General features: G+C 42.4%; 1 protein-coding gene across 2 annotated transcripts in view; it reads right to left on the reverse strand.

The window, feature by feature from the left end:
• Positions 1 to 624: 624 nt before the first annotated feature.
• LOC140206170 (hypoxia-inducible factor 1-alpha-like) overlaps positions 625 to 13579 on the reverse strand; it is a 45710-nt gene continuing 32755 nt past the window's right edge. For both annotated transcript variants that reach the window (XM_072274431.1, XM_072274430.1), the window contains exon 12: positions 625 to 4918. In XM_072274431.1, coding sequence (XP_072130532.1) covers positions 4857 to 4918 — 62 coding nt within the window. In that variant the 3' untranslated portion in view covers positions 625 to 4856. The remainder of the gene's footprint in view (positions 4919 to 13579) is intronic.

Genomic DNA, 13579 nt, shown 5'->3' on the forward strand with positions numbered 1-13579 from the left:
TGCTGCTTTATCCCTGATCCAACCTCAGGGTCAGGCTGGTGGGACTTTGCAGTGCACATTAGTTCAGGACAGCCTGCAGTCACAAACTGTCTCATAAACAAGCACGTTTTGTATCCACGTGTTGTGAAAGAATTGGGGGATGAGTCATGGACAAGTACAGCACAGAAACAGGCCCTTCAGCCCATCTAGTCTCGCCCGAGCCATTCAAACTGTCATCTCCCATTGACCTGCATGCACTGGGACCATAGCCCTCCAATCCATGTATCTATCCAAAAGTCCCTCAAGTGTCAAAATCAACCTCGTATGCACCACTTGCGGTGGCAGCCTCACCATCCTCTGAGTGAAGAAGTTTCCCCTCACGTTCCCCTTAAATTTCTCACCTTTCACCCCTAATTCATGAACTCTGGTTGTAGTCCCACTCAACCTCAGTGGGGAAAGCTTGCTTTCATTTATCCTCTCTATACCCCTCATAATTCTGTATATCTCTATCAAATCTCCCCTCAATCTTCTACATTCCAAAGAATACAGTCCTAACCTGTTCAACCTTTCCTTATAACTCAGCTCCTCCAGACCCGGCAACATCCTTGTAAACTTTAAGTTATTAAAAGGAATGATTCTGTAAAATATTTACATTTACTTTATTTCCTTTAGTACTGAGATTACATACTTAAAAACATTTAATTAAGACACCACAGGTTATTATTCTGGGCACTTAGCCCTACGGTGAGAAATTATGCTGTTGTACTCAACAAGACTGAGTTGGGAATCTGTAGGCCAGGCAATGGAGGCTCCTGTCCTGTACAGGGCAGCTGGTGGGGTAAGGGAGTTCCATTCTTGTTCTGGCGAATAGTGAGAAGGAATTACTGTTCACAGCACATTGTAACATTTCCTGTTTAGTTACTTCAGTCCATGACGTACATTAATGTATAAACATGAGGTTCTGCAGATGCTGGAAGTCCAGAGCAACACGCACACACACACAAAATACTGGAAGAACTCAGCGGGTAAATGAATAGGAATAAACAGTTAACATTTTGGGCCGAGACCCTTCATCAGCCCGAAGTGTCGACCGTTTATTATTTTTTATTACTTATAACCTTTGATAACAAGTTTGGTTGCTGCAATCGAGCCCACTGGCCCTCTGAAGGGCCTCGGCCCAAAACAGCAACACTTTATTCCTCTCTGTGGATGCTGCCTGAACTGCTAAGTTTCTCCAGCATTTTTGTGTGTGTTACTGTTGGTTGTTCTGGAGGGTTTATTCTCATCCCACCCCCTTCCTGTGCTATGCCACCTTACAGTGGATGGTTCTTATGTCCGTCAAGCCTCAGCCTGTCATCTGCACCAATCAGATTGTGAAAACTCCTCAAAAACGAACGAACAATTCTTGACAACTTTCAAAACTCTAATACATGTAAATCCAAGAAACAAAAAATAATCAAAAGTAAATTAAAAACTACTTGCTTTAATGCCCTCAAGGTATTTTCTCCTAGGTTTTGTTCTCTGGGGATCGATGTGTAACGCTTTGAAATGTCGAGGCGTAATTGCAACGTTGGTACCCAGATCTGTAGCACCATGGGAAGTTACATTAGACACAGTAAGTATATTTCTACAGGGTTTTTCTCTTAACATGCAGTAAATGTGCTGAATTCTTTTCAGTGTTGTATGTGCAGTTCGGGAACACGTTAGAATTTGAAGAGAGGCAGGGTGACAAGGGTTTGGGTGGGTCTGATGCCAACGTCTGCTCCCATTGTGCCTGTCCACTCGTGCACGCTCACCTGCTGGCACTGCGCTGTCTCAGTGAGGGATGGAAAGGGTTCACAAGTCTCCTCTGCTCTCACAAGGCCTGCTTTCCAGCCTCTTGCTCTTCTACCTTCCTTTGAATAGCTTGCAGACCAAAACCCATTGATAGTAGCTTGCATTTGCATTTGTAATGAAGTATCATTGCCTCTGGTTTAACTTCAAGTGCATGCTAGAGTTATAGGGCACAACAGCACAGAAACAGGCTCCCCAGTCTATCTAGTCTAGGGCTTCCCAACTTTGGGTCCATAGCAGGAAAAAGAAGGTTGGGAACCTCAGGCCTAGTCCCTTGACCTATTCAAACATTCCCTATAAGTGAGCTCCTCAAGTCCCGATAACATCCTTGTAAATGCATCTCGTCTGCGTCCAAGTGCCTAGTTCCATCGACCTGCAACTGGACCACAGCCACCCATGTACTTATCCAAACTTCTCTTGAGACGGGATCAAACTTGCTCCACCACTTTCGCTGGCAGCTCATTCCACACTCTAACCACCCTCTGAGTGAAGACGTTTCCCTTTAAACATTCCACCTTTTATACCCTTAACCTCTGACTGCTAGTTCTAGAGTGGCCACCTGATCCAGGTGAGGATGGGGAGAAACTTATCAAAGCATCTGGTGGAGGTTAAAGTCAAGGAGCTGAGGGCAAGCTGACCACTGGACCCAGACTGACCCTTCACCAAGTTCCTTCTGCATCACCGTGGAGACCTTGCCCTCCCCCTGGGATGCAATTCTGGAGTTAACTTGCAGCTTGAGTCTGTGGTGAAGGCGGCAAATGTGCTATTAGCATTCATTTTATATTCTAGTATATAAAACCAAGGATATAATGCTAAGGCTTTACAAGACATTGGATCTTTAACCCATAACTTCTAATTCTAGTCTCACTCAACCTCGGTGGAAAAAGCCTGGTCGCATTTACCTATCCAGACCTCCCCTCGTTCCCCTTGCCCTAATCGATTCAATCTTTCCTCATGACTCAGGAACTCAAGTCCCAGTCCTCCAAGAGGATCACAACCTTGTTGTTGGGATGGAAGGTTTGTGTGCCTCAATGGCCCAGAGAGCTTTGTTGGCTGGAGTCAGGGCTTCGTGCTTTGGCTCTTGGTAGGGTCACCTATGCCAAACAGGTCAAAGAATAGAAGCCAGACTAAGAGTGGTCCACTGGGAGTGCGACAGAATTCCTGGGTCTCCACTTGGGACTTACACCATTGACAGGAGTGAAAATCGAGAGGAAGCTACTGACATAATGAAGGAAGCCCTGAACATCACCAGAGATGGTAGATCTTCACTGCTGCCTTAAATACCAGTGGTATAATGGGCAGTAAATCAAGTCCTTGCAAATGTTCTCTGCACTCTTTCCTGTTAGTGACTTGGAAATTTCCCCTTGAGACTTCGCTGCCTTTCAAAATTTTTAAACATTGGCATATCGGATATCTACCTCGTTCTCCCTCAACCCTTCCCACTCTTGAACTTGCATTTCCAGGTCTGTGTCAGTGACAGAGAACATTAACCCCTGCTTCTATCTCCATTGACACTGCCAGCACAGTTTAGCTTATCAGCACAGTTTAGCTTATCAGCTTTTAGGTAATTATTACCCCTGCTGTTTGTGTTTAAGCTTGTTTGGGGATATTTACAATATTAATGATAAAATGCAAGCTATTGCTGTTATAGACAGGTTTAAGCTCTACACTGAAAGTGATAAGTGACTTTTCAAGGGCCATAGATAGAGTGGATGTGTCCAATAGTGGAGGATTCTAGGACCAGAGGACACAACCTCTGAATACAAGGACCTCCCTTTAGAAGAGAGATAATCACAGAAAGTACAGACCATCTAGCTTGAGCCAAAGTATTTGATCTGCCTACTCCCATCGACCTGCACTGGGACCGTAGCCCTCCAAACCCCTGCCATCCACGTACCTATTCAGACTTCTCTTAAATGTTGAAATAGAACTCACATGCACCATTTCCACTTGCAGCTCATTCCACACTCTCACTGAGTGAAGAAGTTTCCCCTTCAGTTCCCTTTAAGCTTTTCACCTTTTCCCCACGACCTCTGGTTGTAGTCCACCCAACCTCAGGGCTATAATCCCCTGGTTTAGATCCTTTCTCGCACAGCGGAACAACATTGGCTATCCACCAGTCCGCTGTGACCTTTTCTGTTGCTAAGAATGATTTAAATGTCTCTGCTAAGGCCCTGGCAATTTCTGCACTTGCCTCCCATAGGGTCTAAGGGAACACCTTGTCAGGAGATTTAGCCACCCTAATTTGCCTCAGGATAGCAAGCACCTCCTCCTGCGTAATCTGTACAGGGTCCATGAAGTTGATGCTGCTTTGCGTCACTTCCATAGACTCTGTGTCTTTACAAGGAGGAATTTCTTTGTGAATCTGTGGAATTCATTTCCACAGTCGGCCGTGGAGGCAGGAGAACGGGCTTGATGGGGGAAGATAAGTCAGCCATGATGGAATGGGGTAGCAGGCTCAATGGGCCGAATGGTCTTAAACGATCTACCAGCAAAAGTCATTGGCTTTGAGTGTTAAATATTTCTCTCTCTACTGCTGCTGCCTGACCTGCTGTGTATTGTCTGTAGATTATGGTTTTATTTCAGATTTGTCCTTAGACTGAGGTAGATGTGCAGTAAATCCTGGATGAATGAAAACATATAGGAACAATGCTGTAGAGCGAACTGGCAAGGGAAAGAAAAGGTGTTTTGTTTGGTTGTATACATGTACAGTCAGATGATAATGAATTTGAAATTGAACGGTGGGTACTGCCTTCAGTGAAGGTACACAAGCCTTGTGCATTCACCCATCTATGGGTCACAGTTTTTGTGTTATATCCATCCAAAGACTGGGTTGTGGTACCGAGAGAAACTTCGGCTCTGAGCTAGGTGTAGGAGCCGACCCAAGCCTCGGCCTCTGTTGAGGCACAGGAAGAAGTCTGTGGGAATGTCTGCCGGAGAGGGGATTCTGTGTGGTTGGAGCGAGGGCCTCAGGAGACATGGTCCAAGGTGATTTCATAACTCTGCTCCATGGGCTGTTCTGTAATAGAGTACTGACCCCACAGTCAGCAGCAGCCAGCTCGGGGGGGCTCAGAAGCCTCTGTCTGGAGCAGGTGCATGGTCAGTTCTGTGGAAAGAGAGCACAAGGTTAGACAGAGCTGAACCCTCACCCTAATAGCACTTTAACCAAGTAGCTGCCTCTAAGTCAGAACGTTCTGGTTTTAAACCTCTGTGCAGCACTGAAAGAACAATGAACAGGTAGACACATTGGGTGAGATGTTAAACCAAGCTCTCAAAATCATTTCCTGGCTCCATGGATGCCAGAACATCAGTTTCTTTTAAATTTTATTTTTATTGTTTTGCCAATAACAGAACAAACAGGATAAATACACACAGACAGACAGGGTCATAATAGGTGAAGTAAAATCCGTATCTTATAATAGAAAAAAATGAACAGAGAAATGGGTTACATTGGGTTAACCACACTCTTATGTCCATAATTGTCCTTCAAAGTCTCAGGGGACCTTAAGATCCATGACCTTAAAGTCCATTCTGCAGGTTCCCTCGTAGGAAGAAATAAAACAAAGTTCTTCAAACCAAATAAATGTACAGTGAAGAAATCATTTCAGGTTCAAATAAAATGTCCAATTTTCTCAGTTCTTTTCAATTTTTTTTAGTGTCAATTGTTCCATAACATATATTTCTTGAACTATTTCTATCCTTTCCAGGACGATAGGAGACTCTTTGCTTGGCCGTTTCCTGATAATCACTTTCTTACTGGCTGCTGGTAGTATTTGTAACAAATATCTTTCATGAATTTTGAGCCTATTTGGTACATTACCCAAATAACGATAAAGTCAAAATTAATTGCTGGGCTGATTATCGATCTTATCTCTGTTACCACATCTAACCAATAAGACAGAATCTTTGGACACTCCCAGAAAATATGAAAATGATCAGCTAACATATTATCACACATTCTCCAAAATTGACCTTGTTCAGGTCTGATACTTTGTAACTTCTATATTTTTGGCGTTATGAAAAATCTTAAGGTATTCTTCCAGGTGAATTCCCTCCACAGACCTGAGCTTGAAGTAGTCAAATGTGTTCTGTGTATGTTTAACCAATCATCTTCTGTCAATTACATGTTGGCTTCTTTCTCCCAATTTGATTTAACATACATTGTGGAGAGACCCCTGTTAGATTGTAAAATCAAGTAAATCCTGGTTATGTTTCTTTTTAAAATTCCTTTAGACACATCAATGAATATATTAATCAGACTTAACCTTTCTCTCCAATAGTTTAAATATTTTTATTAAAATATTGTCTTAGTTGAAGATATCTAAAGAAGTTTTGTTTCTCTAAGTGATATGTTTCTGTGAGTTGTTGAAAGGACTCCAAACCCTTAATGGAGGATATTGTACAGTATGAGGTGATTCCCTTACTTGTCCAATGTGTAAACCTACCATCCAATTGTGCTGGGAGGAATTCTGTGTCATGTGCCACCCAACATAGTATTCTTACATTTCTTTCAAATTTTGGGTCTTTCAATTCTTTATACCAGATGTTTAGCGGGACCATTGTTCACTGAGTCAGTTTATTTAAATACTTCTTTGGAGTATTTTATCCCCCAGTGAAGATTGGAGAGGGATATTTATTAGACTTTGCTCTAAATCCTTCCACTTTGCCTCACAATTAGGGTCACCCCATCAGACCAGACTGTGCAGCTGTGCTGCTCTGTAATAGCCTTCAAAGCAAGGCGCAGCAAATCCACCTTTATCCTTACGCAGCTGTAATGTCTGAAATCTAATTCTTGGTTTCTGTTTTCCCCAAATAAATGTTGAAATCATTCTTTTCCATTCATTAAATTGCTTAAAAGGTACTTCAACAGGCAATGATTGAAAAAGAAAGAGCAATCTAGGTGGTACATTCATCTTTACGGCTTCTATTCGATTATACATATTCACTGGCAGCAATGACCATCTGTTTAAGTCTGCCTTAATATCAGCTGTCATGGGAATATAATTATGTTCGTAGATAGTAGACAAGTCTTCAGGTATTTGTACTCCTAGGTATTTAATAATATTACCTTTCCATTGGAATTTACTCATTCTGCAAATGTTTTCTTGTGGTTCGTAATTAAAATTCAAAGTTTGGGTTTTATGTAAATTTAATTTATAGCCAGAGTAGGAACCGAATTCTTTCAGCAGGGATAATAATTTAGGCAAACCTGCATTGGGACTGGTAAGAGTCACGAGAATGTCATCTGCATATAGACAAATCTTATATTCTGTATCTCTGATCAGTACACCTGTTATGATCGTGTCTTCTCTAATTGCCTGGGCCAATGGCTCAATGAAAAGAGCGAAAAGCGTGGGGCTTAGGGGGCACCCTTGTCGGCATCCCCTTTCAAGAAATATTGTTTTAGATAAATTCCTGTTTATTTTAATTCTGGCTGTAGGGGAAGAATATAAAGATTTCAGACATCCAACTACCTGATTATTGAAGCCAAACTGCTTAAGCACCAAGTACCGAGTCAAAGGCCTTTTCAGCATCAAGGCTAATAACTACAGATTCCAGGTTATTATTGCTCATATGGTCAATGAGATGAAGGGCCCGTCTCACATTGTCCTGGATTTGCCTATTTTTTACAAAACCTGTTTGATCTGTGTCAATTAGATCTAGAATTATATTTTCCAATCTTTTTACTAATATTGATGCAAATAATCTACAATCTATGTTTAGAACAGATATGGGCCTATAGGAACTGCATTCAGTCCGATCCTTACCATTTTTAGGAACTACTAAAATTATTGCTTGATTCTAGGACAATGGAGTCTCCCCTCCTCCGAGAACATAATTAAAACATTTCTTAAGTATTGGTATTATTATCTCTCTGAAAGTTTTGTACCATTCCGCTGGATAGCCATTAGCACCTGAGATTTTATTTGTTTTTAATGCTGATATAGCCTTACCTATTTCTTCTTCTGTTATCTCCTGAGTTATTACTTTATTTTGCATTTTCCTACAGATGGTAAATCTAAGGACATTAAGAAATTAGATATGTCTGCTAACTCTGCAGCTTTGGGTTGAGCGTATAACATCATGTAGTAGGTTTTGAAAGATTTTTAAATGTCTTCCAATTTGTGAAGCATCTTATTAGCCTGGGGGTCTTTCACCCTGTGTATGGATCTCTCAGCCTGATGTTTACATATTCTCCATGCAAGTAATTTCTTAGATTTGGGACTATTCTCATAGAAAGTTTGTTTAACAAACTTAGTTCTCTTCTCAACTTCACTTTCATAAATATTATTTAGAGTTTGTTTTGTATCCAAAATTTGATTCAAGACATTACTGTCATTATAGTCCATATGCTTACTCTCCAAAAATTGTAATTTTTCGGTAAGATCCTTGATTTGTTTCTCTTTTTCCTTTTTCTTCAGAGCTGACTACTTTATGAGTTTACCCCTAATAACAGCTTTTGCAGCATCCCACAGAGTTCTAGGGGACACTGTTCCTCATCATTATATATCGTATAATCTTCAAACTCTTTCTTTAGGTATTTTAAATATAGGGCTTCATTCAAAAGACTGGTATTAAGTCCCACAAGGTATCTTTGGGCTTGTTGTCTAAATGTAATGTTAAGTTAACCCCTGCGTGGTCAGAGATGTCTCTTACCCCTATATCGCATTTTATAATCCTGTGTCTCTCTGAATTAAACATAAAAAATAATCTATTCTCGAGTACACGGAGTAGGGGTGAGGAAAAAAAAGCTGAAATGTCCAGCAAGTGGGTGTAACTCTCTCCATATATCTATCATGCCTATTTCTTTGAGCAGTTTCTTGGCATGTTATGTTTCCGGGTTTATCTTTTTGTTCTATTTGAGGAGTCCAGGGAAGGATGTAATTGACTATTCCACTCCCCCCCCCCCCCCACATATTACCGCACCAGATGTTTCTATAGCTATCATATTAAAAACCTTAATCAGCTGTTTATCATTTCCTGATGGTCTGTAAACATTCAGTAGTGTAACTTCTTTATGATCAATAAAACCCTTCACCAGTAAATAACTCTCTTCTTTGTCTGTAATCTGCGAGGAAAACCGGAAATTTACTTTATTTGAGATTAATATTGCAACTCCCCTTGTGTTTCCCCTCTCAAAAGAGTAATAACAATTTTTAAATCCCATTTTGCGTAACTTCTCATGTTCAATTTTTGAAAGGTGAGTTTCTTGCCAAAAAATTATATTTTGCTTTTCTCTCTTCATTTTAGCTAGAGCTAAATCCTTTTGATTGGGTTCTGTAACCCATTCACATTAAGGGTGATTACTCTGTATTCTTGATACGGCATTCCACGCCAGTAAAAAAGGGTTTATATAAATAGTTAATTATCCCGAGATGACCTAAACGAACTTCTGTCTGTACAACAAACTAACATTTAACATATAAACAACACATAACATCTGTGACTTCCACCTTTGAAGTTTAAACTTCAGTCAGCATGGATTTACGAAGGGGAAATCATGCTTGGCTAATCTTCTGGAATTTTTTGAAGATGTAACTGAAAATGGACAAGGGAGAGCCATTTGATGTAGTGTACCTGGACTTTGATAAGGTCCCACATAGGAGATTAGTGGGCAAAATTAAAGCACATGGTATTGGGGGTAGGGTACTGACATGGATCGTAAATTGGTTGGCAGACAGGAAACAAAGAGTAGGGATTAACGGGTCCCTTTCAGAATGGCAGGCAGTGACTAGTGGGGTACCGCAAGGCTCGGTGCTGGGTCCGCAGCTATTTACAATATATATTAATGATTTAGATGAAGGGATTAAAAGTAACATTAGCAAATTTGCAGATGACACAAAGCTGGGTGGCAGTGTGAAATGTGAGGAGGATGTTATGAGGATGCAGGGTGATTTGCACAGGCTGGGTGAGTGGGCAGATGCAGTTTAATGTGGATAAATGTGAGGTTATCCACTTTGGTGGCAAGAACAGGAAGGCAGATTACCATCTGAATGATGTCAAGTTAGGAAATGAGGAAGTACAAAGAGATCTAGATGTCCTTGTTCATCTAGATGTCCTTGTTCATCAGTAAGCATGCAGGTACAGCAGGCAGTGAAGAAAGCTAATGGCATGCTGGCCTTCATAACAAGGGGAGTTGAGTATAGGAGCGAGGAGGTCCTTCTGTAGTTGTACAGGGTCCTGGTGAGACCACACCTGGAGTATTGTGTGCAGTTCTGGTCTCCAAATTTGAGGAAGGACATTCTTGCTATTGAGGGAGTGCAACATAGGTTCACGAGGTTAATTCCCCGGATGGCAGGACTGTCATACGTTGAAAGATTGGAGTGACTGGGCTGGTATACACTGGAATTTAGAAGGATGAGAGGGGATCCGATTGAAACATAAGATTATTAAGGGATTGGACACACTAGAGGCAGGAAACATGTTCCCGATGTTGGGGAAGTCCAGAACCAGAGGCCACAGTTTAAGAATAAGGGATAGGCCATTTAGAACGGAGTTGAGGAAGAACTTTTTCACCCAGATCTGTGGGAATGCTCTGCCTCAGAAGGCAGTGGAGGCCAATTCTCTGGATGCTTTCAAGAAAGAGTTCGATTGAGCTCTTAAAGATAGCGGAGTCAAGGGATATGGGGAGAAGGCAGGAACGGGGCACTGATTGTGGATGATCAGCCATGATCACAGGGAATGGCGGTGCTGGCTCGAAGGGCCAAATGGCCTGCTCCTGCACCTATTGTCTAAACTTCTAAGTCGGTGGGGGGGGGGGGGGGGGAGAGAGAAAGCCCTTAAACCCGAAGGGGCCCCTCCTAGTGCAGGTTGATGCCTCTGAATAATTGAAATCACGACAGTGCACAAAAAAGAACAAAATCAAACATCAACTCCCAGGTTTGTGGTCAGATCAGTTATAGTAATAAGAGCTTACAGAGGAAAAATCGTTTATGTTCTATTTTTAAGTTCTTATACAAAGTCAATTATAGTTTGGTGTTAGGCTAGATGTGATTTTACCGACCTGGCTGAAGGATATTTTATCACTATATTTTTGAGAGCCCTCACGCAGTATCTTTGTTGCATCGAAATTCCTTTAGCTTGTCCTAGATGCGTTTCAGATATGTTTCTCGGTCCCGGCGGGATTTTGCACCAGCTGCCTCCCAGGAAAGTTGTCTCAGTTTCTCGGTGGCTGTGACTTCCGCGGGGACAGTCCGGGAAAAATCCCCTGTTCCTCAGGTCTTCCGTCGCCTCCGATGCGTTACTGTAGATGATTTGTCCAGTGTCAAAAACACTCGAAGTTTGGCTGGGTAAAGAGTCTGGAACTGGAGCCCCTTTGCTTGATGGTGGAGTAAGCCTTTCTTTTCGTAAGTATTTTGGTCGGGTAGTTTTGATCAAAAAATACTTTTTTCCCATCATAATAAATCTCTCATTTTTTCCAAGCAGAGTGAAGCACCAACTCTTTAATTTTATACTCCAGAAAGTAGACGACCTCGGACCTTGGGTTGGAACCTTGTGCTGGTCTGGATCCAAGAGATCAAAGGCAGTGTTGTATGCTGAGGGCAGCATTGGGAAGGGACAACTCTGTTTTAAAAAATTTTTCCAGAAATTCCTGAATGTTGTCTCCTTCCGCCCCTTCGGAAAGTACATTATTCCTGCGTGAACGGGCCTCCAGGTCCGTTAGTCGAGCTTGAATGATCTCCTGAAGTTCCAGTTCGCGGGAAAGAACCTCCCTGGCTTCGGCATTCCATTTCTCCACTTCTGCCACCCTTTGCTCCATATCCTCAACTCTAACCGTTATTTCTTTTAAATCACCAACAATAGCATTCAGCTTCTGGTTAATTTCTTCTCTGAAATCCACCAGTTCCTTCTTTAGAAAACCCAAGGAATCACTCAGTTCTTTTTTCATGTCTGAACGAAGCGCCTGTATTCCGGCCATGACGTTCGCATGAGCAGCCTCCGTATCCTCGTGTTCAGCTTGGTTGCTAGCGCCGTCGTCAGTGTCCTCACCGTCAGTCGGTATTTTATCGCCTGTCTTCGGGTTTTCTTGCGGTTTTCCTCGTCTTTCTTTTGTTTCCCCCTTTCATGCTACGAGACCCACTTTTCTATTTGAGCAACCGCTTCTTATTTACGGGGAAATAAGACCATCTGGGAGCCCTTACTGATCATGCGGCTGGCTGTATCTGCGCCATACCGGAAGTCCCACCAAAATATCATCTTTTTGTCCCCCACCCCACCGTGATTACTGTTGCTAAAAGGGCATCAGATCATCATCTCAGTCCCCTCCTATGTTATCAGATAAGCACTGAACATGGAATACAATGCAGTACAAGCCCTTCGACCCACTCTGTTGTGCCAACCTTTTAACCTACTCCAAGATCAATCTAACCCTTCCTTCCTACATAGCCCTCTATTTTTCTATCATCCATGTAACTCTTAAATAGAAACAGAATTAGGCCATTTCAACATGGCTGATCCATTTTCCCTCTCAGCCTCAACCTCCTGCCTTCTCCCCGTATCTCTTCATACCCTGATTAATCAAGAATCTAAAAAAAAGCACCTCTGCTTTAAATATACTAATGACTTGGCCTCCACAGCCACCTGTGGCAATGAACTCCACAGATTCACCATTCTCTGGCTAAAGAAAGAACTTGTCTCCTTTCTTAAAAGACAGCCCTCTATCCTGAGCAACACACATTAAAGTTGCTGGTGAACGCAGCAGGCTAGGCAGCATCTCTAGGAAGAGGTATCTATCCTATCCTGAGGCTGTGCCCTCTGGTTCTAGACTCGCCATAGGAAACATTCTCTCCATGTCCACTCTGTTGGGGCCTTTCAGCATCTGATATGTTTCAATGAGGTTAAATGTCCATAAAGTATCTGATCTTCCAGTGGTGTTCCACACACCCACAGTCTGTGTAAAAAAAAACCTCTGACATCCCCCCTGTACTTTCCTCCCCTCCCCTTCTGATGTCTTTTCAAAGATTCAAAGTACATTTATTATCAAAGTACATACGCAGTTTACAACCCTGAGATCCGTCTTCCCCATAGAAAGCCATGAAACAAAGAAACACCCTGGAACCCAAAGAAAATACCAGTACCCCTCCCCCACATGCGCAAATAAAATCATGCAAATACCAACAAAGAGGAGCAAAAAACACAGAATATAAAATACAAAACTGAAAGAGTTCCAGGCGTATTTATTCAGCTCAGAAACCAGAAACACATCATAAAGTGAACTACAGAGTCCAATCCACACACAGTGTCAATTAAACCTTGCCCAAGATCCAGAACTCTGGCACTATCCTCCGGCTGCAGCAGCTGAGGGACTGTCACACACAGACAATTTTCCTCCAGCAGCTGTCAGACAGAGAGAGAGAGAGAGAGAGAGAGGCTGGCAGACGATGCTAAACATCTCCTCGCCTTGATGATTTCAAATCTTCCTCAGCATTAGATTGGCAAGACATGGAACCGAACGTTTCTGCCCTGGGGAAAAATCTCTGGCTGTGCGCCCTATCTATCCCTCTTATCATCTTGTACACCTCTCATCCTCCTTCCTTGACTGAAGGCTGCTCTGGCTCCTTTGGAAGTTCAGTGGCACAGACAGCAATTTCAGTCATTATCCTGAAGAAAGTAAGTCAGCGGTGGGGTGTTTAGTTCCTTACTGTGGGTCATGTCTCCCTCTTCACAAAATAGCCTTGCTAAGACTGGTTTCACGATTTGGCTCGGGAGTGTGAACGTAGATCACCGCTGTGCACCCTGTACTGTGACCGCAGGTCCCCGTACTCTG

This window comes from Mobula birostris, chromosome 12 (genome assembly GCF_030028105.1).
Source record: "Mobula birostris isolate sMobBir1 chromosome 12, sMobBir1.hap1, whole genome shotgun sequence".
NCBI classification, from domain to species: domain Eukaryota; kingdom Metazoa; phylum Chordata; class Chondrichthyes; order Myliobatiformes; family Myliobatidae; genus Mobula; species Mobula birostris.